Source organism: Rhagoletis pomonella, unplaced genomic scaffold (assembly GCF_013731165.1).
Source record: "Rhagoletis pomonella isolate Grant_MI unplaced genomic scaffold, Rhpom_1.0 Rhpom_scaffold_00003, whole genome shotgun sequence".
Taxonomy (NCBI): Eukaryota; Metazoa; Arthropoda; class Insecta; order Diptera; family Tephritidae; genus Rhagoletis; species Rhagoletis pomonella.
This window is the reverse complement of record NW_023458557.1, coordinates 15994787-16015135: the sequence shown is the minus strand read 5'-3', so window position 1 is coordinate 16015135 and position 20349 is coordinate 15994787. Positions and strand designations below refer to the sequence as shown.

Genomic DNA, 20349 nt, shown 5'->3' with positions numbered 1-20349 from the left:
TGAACTTTGTGACTAATGCCTGTAATTCTGCGGTCGAAGCCTCCTGCCCAAGCACCGTCTCGAAGGGCAAAAAGAAACCCCAGTGGGGGAATCCTGAGATTTCAGCACTGAGGAAGAACAGCAGGAGGCTGTTCAATCAAGCCAAGCGAACAGGTCTTTGGCAACCGTACAAAGACGCACTTAAAGAAGGCCATAAAGAGGGCGAAACGCGAATCTTGGTTAAACTTCTACAACAACATAGAACAGAACTCTGAAGCCAACAGGCTGAGGAAAGTTCTCTCGAAATGCTCTTCGCGTATCAACTCTATCCAGAAGCCTAACGGTGACTGGATGACATCATGTAACGAAATCCTGGAGGTGCTTATGAGCACACACTTCCCGGGCTGCTCGGACGGCACCTCCGGTTTTTCGCCCGGTCCTAGAACCTACTTGTCTCTGGGTGATACCGTTAGGCACGTCGTAAGTGAGGAGAGGGTGAAAAGGGCTTTAATGTCCTTTCAGCCCTACAAATCTCCTGGTCCTATCGGAATCTTTCCTGCTCAACTACAAGAAGCTAAGGACATACTGTGTCCCATGCTTTCTCAGATTTTTACAGCCTGCCTACCCATGACTCACGTACCACACGCGTGGACAAAGGCAAAGGTTGTATTCCTACCAAAAGGAGGCAAGGCCGCTCATGTGAAACCGAAGGACTTGAAGCCTATAAGCCTCACTTCGTTCTTTCTTAAAACTCTAGACAGGCTAATCGACGACGGAATATTAAAACTAACAACCTCTCCCCGAACCAGCATGCATATTCTAAGGGGAAACCCGTGGGACCGCACTCCATGAAATCGTAGCGACGATTGAAAAAGGATTGGCCTTAAAAGAATACAAGCTCGGAGTTTTTCTCGATATCGAAGGTGCTTTCAACAACGTCTACCCGAAGTCTGTTGTTAACTCCTTCTCATGGCGGGGGTGCAGCGAGGTCTGGTGGATTTTGTTGAGCTCCTTCTCGGAAAAAGAACTATTCTATCAGAACTGGGGGATGGTTCCATTACAAAGTATGTGAACAGAGGCACTCCCGAAGGGGCCGTTCTCTCCCCTCTACTCTGGAATATAACAGTAAACACACTACTTCTGAACCTAAAGAGCACCGGTTGTCAAGTAATAGCGTACGCCCATGAGTTATTACAAAACGCACTCGGTCTGGTAAACATCTGGTGCAAGGAATGTGGACTTAGTGTCCATCCTGCCAAGACAGAAATGGTACTTTTCACAAGGAACTATAAAACTCCCTTATTTAAACCTCCCACCATAAACGGGGTGGCACTTACTCTCTCAACCGAGGTCAAATACCTTGGAGTTATTCTGGATAAGAAACTGGGCTGGAAGCGAAACATTGAAGACCGCTCCAGGAAGGCCAATACTGCCCTGTATGCCTGCAAGGCGGCTATAGGTAAAAAATCTGGAATAAACCACACATAGTACACTGGATTTACATGGCTGTGATAAGATCTCTGGAAATAATCTTAAACCTGTGGATCTTTACGACAAATTTCGGGCCGGCTGTAGTGCGGCCAGGCTAAATACAATCCAGCCGTGAAGAGACCTCAGAGTCGGACACGCAAAAGTACTTGAAACTCTACCGGATAATCTACGACAGATAGATTATACCAACATTCTACTCTGTTTAGGTAACAAGTTCTCCATAAGAATCCCAGCGAGGAACGAGCAGGAAACGGCCACGGACCTGAGCCCAGAGTCTACGGCCATATATACAGATGGTTCCAAGCTTAACAAAAGAGTGGGTAGTGGGATCTACTCTGACGAACTCGCACTAAATCTCAGTTTTCGCTTACCGGGCCATTGTAACGTTTTTCAAGCGGAATTAAATGTCATAATGGAGACGGCTCGTTGGCTTATAACCTCCGCCCCTCCAGGACGGCCCATTTTTATCTATTCTGACAGCCAGCCTGCTATCAAATCTCTAATTCCAACGAAGCAACGTCTAAAGTAGCCATAGAATGCAAGAAGACTCTCAACCTGCTGGCATCAAAATGCTCCTTGACTGTTGTATGGGTCCCTGGACATAGGGACATCCCTGGCAACTGCCTAGCCGACGAGCTGGCAAGGAGGGGGACGGAATTATCTGTAGTCAATTCTGCTCGGAATTCGGGCATACCTCTAACCTCCTGCAAACACAGACTAAAGGCGAAACTCGTTGAGAAGGCAAATATAAGGTGGGCTGTGAAAACCACCTGCCATACTACGAGGCAAATTTGGCCAAAGATTGATGTAAAGCGATCCGTAGCTCTCACCCGGCTGGACCGCTCCTCTCTCAGATTAGTATGTCTGGATCATCAGACATAGGGCACAGCGGCCGTGAATTGAGGCAGGATTCTATTTGCGCCAGCACCGTAGCGACTTCTTCAAACGTTAACACCCGATCGGCTATAGTTCTCTTTAAGTGAAATTTCATTGACTTAACGCCAGCGTCCCACAGCCCACCAAAATGGGGAGCTGTTGCATGTTGTGTCAACATCGGTACGATTTTCGTGTCAATGTACTTTTGATATGTCCGTTTGTCACACTGTATCTTGGCAGTTGCACCAACGAAATTAGTGCCGCAGTCACTATATGTCATGACAGAGACCTCGTCTTCCTATGAAGCGGTGAAAAGCGCCGATAAAAGCATTGGATGTCAGGTCGCCGACTGGCTCTAAATGTATCGCCTTGGTTACTAAACAAATGAATACTGCGAAATAGCCCTTCAAGCAGTCCGACCTTTAGTGGTGATATACTTATTGGACCGACATAGTCGACTCCAACCGATGTGAATGGTGTTGCTGGTCTTACAAGTACGGCAGGTAGATCGACGATCTTCTGTTCCAAGGCCCTAGGTTGCACCCTGTAGCACTTCATGCAGCGGTGAATGACCGCTCGAGCTGCCTGCCGCCCTTTCACTATCCAGACCCTTTTACGAATGTGACATAAAGTGAGGGAAACACCTCCGTGCAATATCAGGAGATGGCTGTAGTTTACTACCAATACGGTAAAGTTACCCTTTGATGGTAGGAGGTACGGATGACGTTCATTGGGTGAAAGCAGAGTATGGCTAAGCCGACCGCTAAGTCGGATGACTCGTTCCTGTTCGTCGAAACAGGGATTCAACGAAAGTAAAATACTATCCATCGGTATTGGTTTGCCTGAAGACAATGCCTTAAATTCGGATGCAAAGCTCTCTCTTTGCACTATGCGAAGGATGCACACCAAACTTTCTTGTAGGTCAACGACGGAAAGAGGGGTGTAGACACGCATCAAAACAGTATCACTACAATTTCGCACAAATTGTCTGCAGTAAGATAATACGCGTATCATTCGAATATACGAGGATAATCGTTTTACAATCGCTAATTCTTCTGTTTAGGCAACAGCAGTAGCTTGACATCGAATGGATTTCACTTCATCGGTGATTTCCTATAGCACGGTGCTGTCGTCTTCACTGCATTCAGGCCACTTTTCTTCAGTTTCGCTCAGCCACTGTGGCCCCTGCCACCATAGAGTACTTGCGAGTAACTTGTTTGGCTTGAGTCCGCGACTGGGATGAGCAGCAGGATTATATTCTGAAGACACATGACGCCACTGACTTCCTTTTGACACTTGAAGTATTTTATCGACTCTGTTACTAACAAACATCTTCCACTTGCTCGGCCCGCCTCTAATCCAACTAATAATATATATTTGAGTTACAGCTTTGTTCAAAATACCTGAATATTTTCACGGCTAACACAGCAGCACATAATTCCGCTCTTGGAATTGTTAGTTGTGGTTTCATAGGTAAAACCTTGCATCTGGCTAAAAGTAGCTGAACTTGATAATTTGTTTCGTCGCGCTGAGTACGAGATACGCGGCTGCTCCATAAGCCGATGACGATGCATCGCAAAATATGTGTAACTGTGTATTAGCACCAGCGTTGCACATAATGAAACGAGGAATTCGTATATCTGATATCCGTTCAAGATTATCCACAAACTCAGTCCAAATACGCGCTAGATTACTGGGTAAAGTTTGGTCACAGCCTCTATGTGCTCGCCGTAAACGCTGCATGAAAATCTTTGCTGATATGAGCACTGGAGCTAACCAGCCCATTGGGTCGAAAAGTCGCGCAATGGTCGATAACACCTTCCTCTTTGTTGGACCACCTGTAGGCGCCTTGAAATTTATTCGAAATCGAAACTCATCATCGACAGGATTCCAATATATTCCCAAGGCTTTAATGGTTTCACCGGAGGTTAATTGTGACAACTTTTTCAATTCGCGATGCTCCATAGGTATATTTTCCAGTAACTCGGGACAGTTGCTGGCCCATTTGCGTAATTGGAAAGTACCGCTATTTAACATTCCGATTACCTGATTTTGAATCTCCTCTGCCGCTTCGTTTGACTCTGCTCCGGACAATATGTCATCGACATACATTTGCTGTTTAATAACCTTTACAGCTAGTGGATAAGTTGCCGCCTCATCAGATGCTAATTGCTGCATTGTTCGAATTGCTGTAAAAGGCGCCGAGCTTGTTCCGAACATGACCGTCGTGCACATATAATGCTCCAATTGACCAGTAAGATCATTATACCACAATATGCGTTGAAAATTTGCATCTTCTGGAGCGACATCAATCCACCTATATATTTTTTCCACATCAGTTAGAAATACGTATTTAAGAAACCGCCAATTGATTAGTATTGCCGTCAAATCTGTATGTAATTTGGGACCCACAGCCAGTATTTCATATAAAGATTTTCCATTGCTGGTTTGCATGGATCCGTCGAAGACCACACGTACTTTCGTGCTGGTTAAGGATTCTTTCGTTACCGGATGATGTGGAAGATAACAATACGATACACCCCTATTTGTAGCATGCGATCGCGCACAATCAATGTTGGTTAGTTTTTTCATCTGACCAAACTCTAGGTATTCACAAATCGTTACACTGTACACAGATTTAAGATTAGGATTTGAGGATAACCGCCTTTGTAGTTGGTTTAGTCTTTTGAGGGCTGGCTCGTATGACGATCAAACGACTAATTTGGGATCTAAATGAGACAATAACGGTAATCTTACCAGATATTTACCAGTATCCAAACGACGATGTGAAGATTTGAGAATTCCTCGCACCATTTCTCAGAATCTGAAAGGACAGGTTTTGAGGTGGTTATGTCTTCCAGCTCCTAAAATTTGCGCAATAATGATTCCAACTCCTCGAATGTTTCATCAGAAGCAACTGAAATATTCTGAGTTAACTTTGACTGGTCACCTTCACCGACCTTTCCTGAAATAATGAATCCCAAGGCGGTGCTTTGAGCCAAAGGAGCACCCTTTGGACCACGACGAATGTCATCCAACATCAGTTTATCATAGATGTCACTACCGAGCAATAGATCGACAGATTGAGGAATGTAGTACGTGGGATCTGCCAGTTGTAAACCCTTAAGATGCTCCCATTGATCGGTTAATAAACGACGTTCCGGCATTCCTGATCCAACATGTGGCAATACGTATGCATTGACCTCAAAAGAATTTTGGATATTGTATTTAGAATGAAATGTAAAGTAGACAGACGACGAAGCTTCGGTGATTTTCATGTTTGCCGTTGCCGTTGATGCGAACATGCACCTCCTTTCGACTCAGCCGCAGCATTTGAGATGCCCTCTCTGTTATGAACGACGCTTGCGACCCTTGATCTAGAAACACACGGAAATCTAATACCGTTCCATCTTTTGCTTGCACGCTTACGACAGCTGTAGGGAGTAAGACTTCGCAATTTGATGCATACGAAGTCAATGTGGATTTCTCGGTAACATCAGCCGAAGTGTTGGTGATTTGTGGAGTGTTGCTATCGCGCTGTACTGGTGCACTGTTAGCGGCTGTCGCAGGTCGGTCCGCATGTATGAGAGTATGGTGGTGCCCTCCACAATGATTGCATAGGTGTCGACTTGGACACCTTGAGACTATATGGTTGTATTCCAAGCAATTAAAACAAAGTTTATGTTTCCCTATCGCCGACTTGCGATCGGCCACTTGCATGTTGAGAAATGTCGAGCATTCACGTATGGGATGGTTTCCAGTTTCGCAGATAACGCACATATGCTTAGCACCGGTACTAAAGGAAGTTTTCATATTCCTCTTTGATCTTGTAGAAGAGTCCCGGGTCGAAGTAATCCGTTGATGCAATGCTGATGCCGCGTTAGTAGATGCCGTGATCATTGTGCGATATTGTGCATCCAAGTATGCACAGAACTGCTCAAAAGTTGGAATATTTTGTGGGGTAGACAAGGACTTTTCCCATTCCAACATTGCATTATTCGATAGCTTGCGAGCCATTAGATATACTAAGATTTGATTCTGTTTGAGATCTACTCCAAGATGATCAATTGAGTTTACGCATGACCGACAAGTTTGTATGAATTGCTTTAATGCCGCCGGGTCATGAGCCACGGAAGGTTGTTGTTCAAACATGGCCATGTAGTGTACGAATAACACTCGTTTGTTATTGTATATGTTGATGAGCATCTGCCAGGCTACGGGATAATTCGCTTCTGAAATGGATAGGTGCTGGATATCTCGAGCTGCTTCCTCGCTCAAGGAATCTTTTAGGTAATAGAAGCGATAAAGATTATTAAAGTGGGCGCATTTGTGTATACGTTCCTCGAATACTTCTTTGAATGCTGGCCAGTCAGTGAACTTACCACTGACGACTGGCAATTTAACTGTAGGCAACTTTAGCTCATCCGTGCTACGTTCGAATAGAGAGTTGACACTGCGACTATATTCTTGTATCAGCGGTGGTGTCGTAGATGGTGTGGGCAAGTCACTTCCCAATAGTGATACCAAACCGATGTATACTTCCACAAATTTTTCGTCAATTTCAGGAGTTACGTAACCTTCGTTAACTTCATCAGTGTCACTGGCTTGCATAAGAGTGCGATGATTCTGCCGAAATTCAAGGAGTAATTGAGCGACTGATTCTAATCGCGTACGTATATACACCTCCGTTTTCCTTGAAGCACTATCCTTCTTTGTGCTTAGCAGAACTTTCTCGATATTTGTAACCATAGCCCTTTGCTCCACAATTAATTGTTGCAGTTCAGAAATCATGATACAAATACCGCTGATCTGGTAATTGACATTCGATGTGAAGTCTATCTTTTAATTTAAGCTTGACTCCAGGAAAGATCCTCACAGGACGCACCAAATGTTGCGTTGCAAATTGATTTTATTTAAATCGAGTTTTGTGGTTTTTATTCATTTTGATTTTATTCTAAATTATTTATTTTTACAATTAAACATAATAAATATTTTACAACGCGAGTTAAAGTTGAGCCTTTTTCCTGGCTTGTGGTTTTCTGCAACTAACTTATAAGCAGCTTACCAGAGGCGGTGTACCCAAAAGGGTACTGTAACATTAATTGTTTTATACATATTGAAATGCAAGCAACTTTGCATAGATATAATACAATACTGGAATTGATCAGTTAATGCAAAACAGGTTTAAAAAGTGCATAGAAAGAGAAAAGTGTAAATAACTCCAGGTACATATGCAAACATACAGGATAGTTCAAGTACACTAAAGTACATATGTAAATACCACACAGTGGTAGCTAAAATTAGAGATACATGTGTACAATAGTTTTATATTTACATTACTAGTATGTACGGAAACTTCTTCGCTGTAATATTAAACAGAATTTTTTCAAAAACCTGAATAAATCGACTTTGATCGGAGTGGAGTCCGAACACTGGCAGGGAACGTACAAGAGAATGAAAAAAGCCGATTTTTTGAGCGGGTTCTATGCTATCTTATTTCGCTGGAAAACGAAAGAAAAGTAAGCCAAGCAAAGAAAACAACGAAAACTAAAATCAACCAAAAATTATTGTCAGCCACTTTAAACACACAAATTAGGTAAAATGATTCATTAAAAAGCTTTCAAACGTGTTCTCATGTTGAATTAACCCTTCTAAATGAGCAAATAAATACTGCATCGGACGTACTGTTTGAACCTCTAAAACTACTGTACAAGAAGAAGAATGACAACAAGAAAATATTAAGGACAGATATGGAAGGGAATACACCAACTGCAAAAACAAAGGGGGTAAAAATCACGGACTTCTACCTGCCGTCAAAAACGAGCCAAAACAATTCATCTACCTATTGAGTACCGCAAACACTGCAAAACTAAAAAGACGTACCTAACAAAAGAAAGAGGTAGTTAACAAGGAGTATAAATACGAGCAACCAACAAAAATTATGCAGAACGAAAAATGACACTGAAGATGGCACAACGCCGAAACCGGTTTGTCTCCAAACCAAATTTGACAAGGGATGACGGAAATTCGTTCCATAATACATCATAACCCTTCTTTAGTTAAAGAAATTAGTAAAATAGTGGTGCTTGTGATATAAACAAATATTCAGCTGACGAACCCGCTCCCACAAAATTTTTTTCTCAAAACCAGTTACAAATACAACGTCGCGATCTTGTATTTTTGATTCATTGTATTTTTTAAATTTTAACGCTAATGACCCACAGATTGCGGGAAAACACAGGGTTGTATAAGACTTCTGACGTGGTTTTGAGTTGTTTTTTTTTTAACCATCTCAGTGAAATGGTTAAGTGCAGTAATTTTTATATGGCGAAACCTCGCTTAATAAAGTGGGTTATCAGGGTAAGCAACTCAACAGCCATAACTACATGGTTAAGTTCCGGTGGAGACATAGTATAAGTCGCACTTGCAGAACATCCAGAGTTAAATATACATATAAATACAGAGTTAAGAAGCTCAGAGTAAAATTTTTATATTAATAAACAAGACAATGTCTTGCAGCATTGAAAACTGGCCCAGAATTAAGTAACCGAAGGATTTCTAAATTAAGTAGGCACCATTCTCTTTTTTTAACCTTTGTTTTGACTGTTTACGTTTATTATTCGAAATTTAATATAAAATTTCAAATACAAACAGAAAAGCTAAAGAATATGGCAAATATTAAATAAAATGTTATCTCATTGCTCTGCAAATTGGCCAGCGGACCTTCTTCACTGCATACGATTGGTACATTTTAATGGTATATATTTTTCACGCGAGACTGACCGAAACCTCGGAGTTGAAGGCCTATAAAAAAGGCAAAACAAAATAAAGAAATTGGGTAGAAAAGGCAAAATAAAATAGCAAAATAGGCAGGAAAAGGCACTAGAATACGCAAAAAAGGTAAAAGAAAGCACTAAAAAGACAAAAACAGAAAAATAATCAAAAAATACATTTATTTTACAAATGTTTATTTTACAAGTAAAAAGAGAGAAACTACGAACTAGTTTCATTATCTATAATGTATATAAAATATTAGCCTTTTTCGTTGTTCGGAGTTAACTCCAAAACTACTGCATAGATTTCAGACAAATTTTCAGAGGCAATACCGTGCATATATGTTCCTATTATAGGCTACCAGAAAACTCGATAGGTGGCGCTAGGGTCGAGTTATTTGTAAAAGTCGTATTTATGAACCGATTTCGTTCAAATTCAAAATGTGTAATACCTTCATGATGAGAAACGCGTGTGCGAAAAATATACCCGCTAGATGGCTCGGGAGTCGTATTTATAAAAGTCGTATTTCTTAACCGATTTCGTTCAAATTCAAAGTATAAGCTACCTGCATGATGAAAAAAGCATTTGCGAAAAATGGACCCGATAAAAGCCCTATTTATGAACCGATTTTGTTAATGCAAATCCGAAACGTTTATTACTTTCATGATAATTTTTATCATTTGAAACATATATGTACATTAGACTGCATCAGTCCCCATAAAAAAAAAACGGTACTGTTTTTCCATTCGAATTATAAAATCTATTATATTTTAAGACGTCCACCAAAATATTTCCAAAAAATATTAAGATTTAAGTGAGCTGGACCGATTTGAAAATACCTCCAAAAATGGAGTTTTTTATGAATAATAATAGTTTCTTAAATATGTTTTTTGAAAAAATCCCCTTAAATGACAAAACGGTTTAAGCTTAAAAAATTTACATAAAAATATTAAAAAAAAAAATAAAAATTAAATTTTACGGAATCGTAATAATGAAATTTTTGATGCTGTTTTTTTAACATTTTTCAAAGATTGGTATAAGAGAAACTTGAATAACTGAACCTAAACTCTTCCGATTTAGACTAGGGGGGTATCATGGAAAGGTATTTTATCTCTCTTTTCTTTCTTTGCTAATAAGCTTATTGAAAGGATGAAAGAGAAAGGTAGGATGAACGAACATCATTCAAAGTTGAATTAAGAGTGTTGGTATTTGAAAAAAAAAAAATTGGGACACGAATGACTTTTTTTGCACACAAATGAAAAGAGTGGGAAAATACCAATCAATCTTTGAAAAAAGTAAAAAAAAAACATCAAAAATCTCATTATTACGATTCCGTTGAAAAGATTTTTAAATATTTTTATGCAGATTTTTTAAGCCTAATCTGTTTTGTCATCTGAGGGGACTATTTTCAAAAAGTTCTTAAAGAAACTATTTTTATTCATAAAAAACTCCATGGAGGCATTTTCAAATCGGTCCAGCTCGCTTAAATCTTAATATTTTTCCGAAATATTTTGGTGAACGTCATAAAATATAATAAATTTGGTAATCCCGGCGGAAAACCGCAACTTTTTTTGGTGATGCAGTCTAATGTACATACATACATAAAATGATAGCCGTTTTCGTTGTTCGGACTAGACTCAAAAACCAGTCAAATTGTCGGGAGTTAAACCTTGCATGTATGGTCCTATTATAGCCTACCAGACAACACGCTGATGGCGCTGGAGTAGAGTTACTTATAAAAGTCGTGTTTGTTAACCGATTTTGTTCAAATTCGCAAAGTGAGCTACCTGTATGATGAAAAATTCACTTCCTAAAAATGAACCCGCTATATCTGGTTGAAATTCATAATGCGTATTCATTTCATGACTGTCAGTGGTTTTGCAGAAAAGGGACCTAATGGATTGCGCTGCAGCCGAAATATATAGAAACCCACACGGGGTTTGGTATGCATTTGGCCCCATATTCATCTCGGACAAATCTACTTTTCATATGGCTAAATGGAGGATTCGTCTAAGTATGCATGTAAAGACCGCAACATTGTGTAAGCGCACCTTTGCCTGACGCCCTTATACACCCTAAATGCGATCTTGCACCTACCTCCGATTGAGGAAATTGCTCGGGGTGGTCGTTAGTACAGCAGTAAGACTCAAAGAAACAAGTTCATAAATATTAAGACGAATTGTAAAAGTGGTGAATTGACAATTCGACCACATCCGTAAAAAAAGAATACGGTAGGTATATCAATGGCTTCATTTGAACGATATTTAAGAGATCACACGACTCATTTAGTCAATGTACGGCAAAACTTTTCATCCTGTGGGGGGCGAGGATTCTTGGCCCTCCTATAAATGAAAACGCTCATCGGACCAATGATGAAGTTGCAAGGTCATAGAAGAATATTACGCACGCTTGGCAGAGATCTCACAGATGAAAATAAGACCATCGGTAAAACTCATGACATCGAAAGGGATTAGTATTCCATATGGTATCAAAGAGCTACTATTCTTGGCCTATGTGTGAGGAGGATTCTGCTCTTTATTCGTTTAAATTTAAGCTGAAAATGTTTACTTTACAGACCGCTTTTGCTTTTAAACGCTATTTTTGTATTGGCCAACGCAAAAGATCTTATTAGGCGCCGCGAAGCAAGCGGGTATTGGCTAGTATGAAATAAAAAAAGAAAAACTACAAACTAGTTTCGTTATTTGGAAAATTTGTACTTTGAATCGGGTATTGGCTAGTATGAAATAAAAAAAGAAAAACTACAAACTAGTTTCGTTATTTGGAAAATTTGTACTTTGAATCTTTGACCATTTTCTCTTTTCGAGATTTTAACTCACAAAATTTTAATCTCTATAGTTGTAGTAACATTGAACCATAAGATGCATTTTGAAGTTTTTTGGCAGCATTTTCATTCGATTTTTGCGAAGAAAGCCTTGAATAAACTAAACGTGCGCTCGACGTGGGTTGATACAAGTGACACCCAATTTAAATATGGAACGTTTAAAACTTTCATATTACCAGGAATAAGGCCTTTTTCCTTGCGCTTTACAATCAAAGGTAGAAAAGGCAAATATCATAAAAAATTCAAAAAAAGGCAAAATCAAATGAGTATATATGAAATCAGGAAAAGCTAAGTCGTGGACATTCTTAATCGAATGTACTCTACCTCTTTAGCAGAAAACAAGGCAATTTCCATAAAATCCGTTCCCGGTACATAAGTATGTACGTATTGTCAATCAATTAAGTTCAGGTACAGTGATTTTTTTGCAATACCGTCAGCTGCTTTTTAATTAATTTACTTTTATTTTATTTTTTATATGGTTTATTCTACAACATAAACAAAAAAAATTTGCTAACATCAACATTTTTTAAATCTAAATTTTTTTATTCTTGTTACTGACAGAATTTACATATGTAGAGTTAGCAAGTCAACCTTCGAAAATTGCTGGGCTAAGGGCCAATTTCATCCCCGGAGTTCCGCATAAAGGTAGCTATGGAACGGTGTAGGAGTTCTCCTGATTGCAAATATATAGGCCCGTAGTTATAGTCAAAATAAAGTCGACTCTAAACTTAAAAGCCGCTTTTTGACATAACTTTCAATGGGATATCTTTAAAAAAAACCTGCTTTTAACTTTAGAGTCGACTTTATTTTGACTATAGCTACGGGCCATAGTTTTTAGCTGCGGGAGGCTTATAGTTTTTAATTTATTTGTTGTTAAAGTTTGTAAATTAAACTATCCTCTCGGCGCTATTTCACACAATAAACACGATATTTACGTAAATATATAGCGTATATATATAGCTTCGAGAAATATGGCAGCACACATTTGCTCTTACTCTCGGCCATTGATATTTCTGTTTGTTTGTGAAAAATGCTAAAACGAGTGAACGAATTTATAAACGCGTTTTACTTAATTAATTATTATTAATATTAAAAGTATAAAATATGCAATCATATTGCTCGTCAAAATGACAGTACTTTGTTTGTGTAAAATTATTTTAGTATCGGTTTACCGGTTACCGAATTTTCGTGGTGGAAGCTTGATAATTTTTCTAATAGTTGGTAAACTGCAATCAGCTGTACGATATTCATCCAATTTTGAATCCGCCCGCTGCCGGAAGGCATAACGCATTTGAGTAAATAAAATTCCTTCAATTTTTTGTTACGATTTATTTTTTTATAGAAAAAACCTACGAATCGGCTGCTGACAAACATACATAGTTTACCAGACTAAAGGTGTGATTAAACGTGGCAATGCTAGCTCTTTTTCTACGCATTTTTCTGTCAAAATGCAAAATCGAAAGTCTACTTTCCCGTGTAAAGAGTCAGAAAGTCCTTTTTGCAGATTTGCAGAAATCACTTTCGGCAATAAAAATTGCAAGGTGTAACTGCAACTGAAATTACGCAAATCGCTTTCGGTAAATAATTGCAACTTGCTCGTGCAATAAATGTTAAATTGTTTTGGAAAATGGTTTTTCATAAAAATTATTGGTTTTACTCCATATTGATGCTTTATTACTTAAATGAAAAAAGTGATACATATTGATACATTTTGAGTCTCTTTCCTGCTACAATTTTTCACAAGTCCGCGGTCACACTGGTTAAGAACCGTATATATTTAATTCGGTCCAAATTTGAATAAATAAAAATAAAAAGAGGGCGCGTAGAGGAGCTTTTTCCAATTCTAAAAGTGAAAACAGAGCGCGGAGGCTTCCATTTAAAAAGTTATGAACTATTAAAGTTGCACAATTTACCATACAAATCTCATTGATTACATGGAAGTGTTTTAAATGAACACAGATGTTGGTGCTACCAGATGATGAGAATAGTAAAAAAAGAAGTCGAGGGTTTTTTATTGAAAATTTTCACTTTATATTGAAATACTGTTTTACATGAAAAAGTCGCTGGCGAAGTATTGATTTTAATAAAGATGTTGATTATTTATCGATTTATTGATGCTTATAAAAAAGGCGCCGCACCTTTTGCAAAAGTTTCCTTTTAGTTAAAGTGACATTTAAATGTACTTTAAACAAGAAGTGTTTTCATAATACAAGGGGAATTGAATAATAACAAAAGGTCCTTTTAAATGAAAATGAAAATAACAAAGTTTGGTAATCATGATTTCGGGAAAATTGCATCAGCTGGTTGTCATAAATATGTTGTTTACTACGAAGATTACATACTTTTTTTCTTACAAAATGGACCTTCATGTTATTTAGATTTGGGTATTTAACTAAAGAACCTTATGGGCATCTTTACCTTTAAAGTGGCTTTATGAAATCGATCAGCAAAGTAAAGCATTCCTTTAAATTTTAAAACATTCTTTAATTTTATTATGAAATCGGCCCTCAATATTTAACGATTTAACTCTAGTTTTACTCCTAACCATTGATTGTGCAAGCCAATTTATCAATTTAACCGGTAAACTTCGAATTAAATAGATAACCTTCTGTTCTGCAAGTGAGCCTAAGATTTTAAAATTTTATATTCAAATTTAAATAGGAAATGTAAGCAAACGTCAAAAAAGAGAGCCTGGTGCCTACTTAATTTAGAAATACCTCGGGTTACTTAACTCTGGGCCAGTTTTCAATACTGTAAGGCCCACTTGCAGAACATCCAGAGTTAAATGTATAAATAGAGAGATAAGAAGCTCAGAGTTAAATTGTTATATTCCTAAACCAGACATTGTCAGACTCGAAGACACCGTCAGAAACTCATAGCGCTTTCCCTTCTCGAAATAATGTTGCGTTAATTCCACCCTGCGCCAGGGCTATGAAGTTTTCGTGCTCTTTTCTCAGCATCTTCACAGGCTTCTTGCGTGGTCTTTCTTTAAAATTATGCACTCTGATAATGTTGCAAGAAGGTGACATTTTTTCGAGAAAAGAGAACGCCATCAGTAAATATTTCGTTAAATGGCTCGAAGGCTACGGGGAGGGTCGTGCTAGGTATTTTCTTTCATATTTTTACACATACAGAGACACCTGTCCGATATTGTACAAACAACTTAATGTATTGCTAATTTAGTGAAATTGATATGTATTCATTGGAAAACAACTTATTACTAATTTTAGTACTTAATGTTAATTATTTTCCATACTTTGACAATTAGTCTTTTCAATAAACTGTGCTTTAACTTAAAAATGTGATTATTGTTTTTAATAATGAATTCTGCCTAAAACATATATGTACATATTTAAGACTGATGATGATATCTAACGTTATAACAAAAATTAACAAAAAACTATTCACTTAATTTAAAAGAGAGAAAATTTGTTGTAATATATTTATTGCTTAAAAATTCTACTTACAATTTTGGCCGCTGAGCACAGAGAAAAGAATATGTAAAACATGTGCATACACAAACGTCAGTGCTTAGCACATGTGGATTGTAAATCAGCTGATTAGCTTTTGTGTATTCTATTATGAGTGTCGGTCAATTGAGATGCCACATTAGAATATGCTTATACATGTTGGTACGTTTTACGTATACAATGTTACATTTGTAAATTGTAGTTTTGAATTATATTTAAAAACTAAATGAAAAAGAACTTTATAAAGCAAGCGTTTTGTTTAAATCGGTATTAGAATCAGAAGGTGATAAACTAGGACAAATATTATATTATCAAAGTCTTTATTGCAGTAACATTGAGTTTTGAATGTTAATATAAGTAAAAGAACAGTTTCGATTCAATTTATATATGTATGTATGCGTATACTCATGAACCAACTAATAAGATCACCCAGGCAACCGTGTATTTGTAATTGCATTTGAGAAAAAAAATAATAGTTAATGACGTCATTTTTTAATCAGTTCTTTCATTCACATACAGGTTTCATTCCGTTTCATTCACACGGTGGCGAAAAAAAACGTCACTGCCAAAAAAATACTTTTTTCTCGCACGCCGTCCTGGGTGATCTTCATTCGTTCGTTCATGCGTATACTTGTACACATGTACACATGACAATAATATGCACAATTTTAGGTAAAACGCTACTAAAAATTTATATTTTTCGTTATTTCTATCCAACTCTCCTAGTTTTGTTCTACATTTAGCATAAACAAAAGCGTACTTCATTTAGTACTTTTTGAAAAAACGACCTTTTTTATTCCCAGTTTCCCTCCTACTTCCAAAATACAACATTTAGTAAGGGAGTTTCAAACCAGCTTGTCACAACGTACAACACCTTGTATAATTTCACCATGAAGTTAACCTTCGAAAATGGCTGGGCCAAATATTTAACGATTTAACTCTAATTTTACCCTTAACCATTGATTGTGCAAGCCAATTTATCAATTTAACCAGTAAACTTCCAGTTAAATAGATAACCTGCTGTTCTGCAAGTGGGCCTTAGCCATTGTCTGGTTTAGGAATATAACAATTTAAGTCTGAGCTAATTAACTCTCTGTTTATATATTTAATTCTAGATGTTCTGCAAGTGGGCCTAAGCAAACCGTATGCGCCAATACCATGAAGCAGGCATTCGCACAAAAAAAAATCTAAACAAAGACTTGATTTTGAACATTACAAAAAAAATTGTATTTGCAGTCAAACAACTGTCCAAATTAGGGCAACATAGGAAATAAGCCAATTTCGTTTTATTTGACCAAGATTTAGCTATTAGCTTGTGATGGTCGAATAAAAAAGGCTATTTTGGATCGAAAAAATAAAAATCAACAATAATTTATTTTGAGTGAAAAATAAAACTTATATATTAATCATTATTTTTAATTAAAAACCAATGTAAATTATAGTAGGACATACGTGTTAGTATAGTTAAAATTGTTTTGATTCTTTTTCGTTTCTGGTTATTATTTAATGAATACTTACCTAATACATCAATCTGTTGCCGACATTCGTATGAAAATTTTCCCATTACTTCGTTGAATTTATCTTCGTCGGATTGAGGTGCTTTATTGTTTTGTAAATCTATTTCTAAACTTTTTATTGCCGTAGTCATCTGACGCATAGATCTCTGTATTGAGTCTAGATTTACTCGAGAAGCTTTATCGATATGCGTCAGGTCTGTATAAAAATCTAATATATCAGGAAAATCAGTTTCTAAAAGTTTTACCAAATAATGTAGGAGAGTGTGTTTGTTATCAATATCTTTAGTATTGGAGAGCTTTGCAAGATAAGACATTTCAAATCCAAACGCAGCTTCGCTCCTTGATCCGGAATTTAAATAATTTCCTATAAGTAAAATTAGTTCTAAAATTTTGGCAAATTTTTTGCTGTATCGAACTTCTTCACAAGCTGCTGTTCCTGCAACAATATCGGGTTTAATGTCTTGAATTAGATCAGCATAAATCAATTTGAAATTAAGATTGTGAAGACGAGGCACCAGTCTCTTTATTTCTCCAATGGTTGCGGCAAAGAGTTCAACTGGTGATAAGGGATCCCCCGTGGTTTTTATATCAAGGAGTTTTTTCAACTGATCTGGCGGAGGTAAATACTGGATCAAATTCTGTAAAATGGTGGAGGATAATATATCTGTATCGCAGCGCAATAGGCAAATTTTAATTTGCTCATATGATAAGTGTTTTAATGGACCACCAAGTAATATTGCCAAGTTTTGAGCTGATTTTGAATCCAGTACCCGTAAGTTAATATTTTTTTTAACTAAAGTGTTTGCCTTATCGACAGAATCTTTTTGATCCTTTTTAATAGGTTTTGAGGAAAATCTTTCAGCAAGTTCAGAAAGAAATTGGTCCGATGCTAAGCGGTCTTCCTGACAGCTAAGCCAAAATGCTTTCTCAGACATAGAATGGGGTACTATTACTTTCCAATTAATTCTTTTCATAGGGTTTCCAACTTCCCATTTTTTTTTCGGTTTTAAACCCATAGGAAGTTCTTGAACGAAACAAGCCAAAGTATTTCCAAATTTCGCCTCGGGTAATGGTACCGATCCCAACTTTGGCGGCGGTGGTGGTGGTGGTGGTGGTGGGCCAAGGTTTGGCATCGGCGGAGGTGGCGGCATTCTTACAATGTTATTTGTAGTAAATGCTTCTACAATTGGTGGCGGCGGAGGTGGTGGTGGTGGTACAAATGCTGTCTTTGCAGCTACACTTCCAGAAGATGGACTGGCTGACTGAAAATATAGAAGTTGTATATACATTAATATAAGGTGACCAGAATTTTTTAGCATTCCAGGACGGAGAATTCTGAAAACACAAAAAATTTGTTTTATATTTATTTTAACACATAAATAACGAATAAGTCAACATTGTTAAAAAAAAAAACAATGCAAGGTTGCTCTAAACACAAGTCAAACAAGTTAATAGTACACTGCGTTGCATAATTATAAGACCGAAACTTATTACCGTTTATTTTTGGCAAATTAATTATATAACTTTAGGTATTGGTTGATGCATTTCTTACTCAGCGTAGACAACTATTTAGCAGGGCGTCCAACTAAACTTGGTTATGAAGTGCCATATCGAGGATAAAAAACGGCCGAAATTTGCCAAAAAGAAAAATAAAAGTGCCAAAGGCGTCATTCTTTTTAATTCTTCCCATTTAGCTTTAAACTTAGAAACACATTTCTAGAACAAAAGTGCAATGCCAAAGCAAGATAAACCAATTGTATGCACTATAGAAATTAGAAAATTTTAGTTGAGAAAACAAAGTACACGCAAAAGACTGCACAAAAATGTATGGAAATATTACTATTCATCAAAAGTGCCATTTTGGCACTTTGTGCCATATTGAAAAATTAAGTGCAATTTAAAGTAATATAGGGCCAAAAGTTGCGGACTGCAAAATTTTTGTGGTAGATAAGCCTTAAAAATTGTGGTAGATTCCAAAAAAACGTGGTAGATCTACATGTATGTATGTACAAGGTGTGCCCCGATTACGTTTAACCCTAAGGTGGTTCTACATCCATTTTTCCTTCGGGATGTGTTTCTGGTAAGCTTCGGAAACAAATAATATTTGAATTTAAAATCGCCTACTGGGTTCTTTTCTTAAAAGTTAGGGGTTTTATGTAAAGTCATTCGTAACCATTCATTCAATAATTAAAGGTTTGCTCACAAGTGATATTAGAGTTTTGACACACCCTTAAGCCCCTTACAAAATCTTGCACACACACACGCACCCACACACTAAGGGAGCCGATTTTGTCAGGAGGGAGCGAGAAACCTTTTATTATTGAATCATGATTCGTAACAACCAAGAATATAATTTTTTTATTGACAGTATTCAACATAATGCATTAAATTGTGGATATAATTTAGCAAAGCTCAAAAAATCGGACAACGGAAAGACGTGTCTCGAAAGGCCCTATAGTTATTGATAAGTTATTGAGGTTTTTTTCCGCGTAAAATTACAATTTTGTAGGAATTCAGAAGTTAAATTTTAGCCAAGTAAATTTAGATCAAATTGTTATGAAGAAAAAAATGTGTAGTCGCGAACTTTTGATGCAGTTTACTTCTATTTGACACGTAGATCATGCACCCAGTCTCGTCCCTAATTTTCAGACCGTAACATTCCGCTATCTTGGATTTTAGGTTTTTTTTTTCAATTTTTGCGATTGCAAGCTTATTTTGCATTTTTCTTAAAAAACGGTTGTATACAAATTTGCATTTTTTATATATAAACTTAAAAAAATCATTTTTTATTGTAAATAATTAGCAAAATGTGATAAGTTTGCTGAGTTTGCCTTCGGTATGCAGGTTACCTTTGTGTACGTAGCACCAGGTACATGGACAGCTGCCTGGAATGCATTCCGATTCCACCGAAAATATTACCAAGTTTCAAGTCAGTGACAATAGTACCAGTAGTAGTAGTAGTAGTAGTAGTTAATCATTAAGATAATTTTTAGGAATAGATGTTACATATGTCTGGCTCATTCCATCTCAAATCACCCAGGCCGGGAGAAAGTGAATTTAAGTTTGCGATAAAACTCACAGGGATTATTCCTTGAACAAATTAAGGAGACACATATTTTTTCTTTTTGCTCAGAAATGCGAATTTTTTGAATAATGAATTTTTTTCTTTTTTAGTACGAACGCTTCTTTTTTCCTCTCTTAATAGCAACTTTTGATGAAATCGTTTATAACTGCCGCAAAAAGCAAGGATTTTAACGATTTTTTTTTAAATTGCAGATATTGATCTACTGAATCGATCTAGTGAACAAAACATCAGTAATTGTTTATTAATAATTAATTATTGTTTATAAACGAAAAAAAAAAATTTTTTTTCAAATTGATTTTTTTCAAATTGCCACAT

General features: G+C 37.1%; 1 protein-coding gene across 2 annotated transcripts in view; it reads right to left on the bottom strand.

Moving 5' to 3' along the window:
* LOC118735041 (protein diaphanous) overlaps nucleotides 1-20349 on the bottom strand; it is a gene marked incomplete at its 5' end in the record, with an annotated part of 120359 nt that overhangs the window by 94497 nt on the left and 5513 nt on the right. For both annotated transcript variants that reach the window (XM_036464633.1, XM_036464632.1), the window contains 1 exon segment: nucleotides 16951-18211. In XM_036464633.1, coding sequence (XP_036320526.1) covers nucleotides 16951-18211 — 1261 coding nt within the window.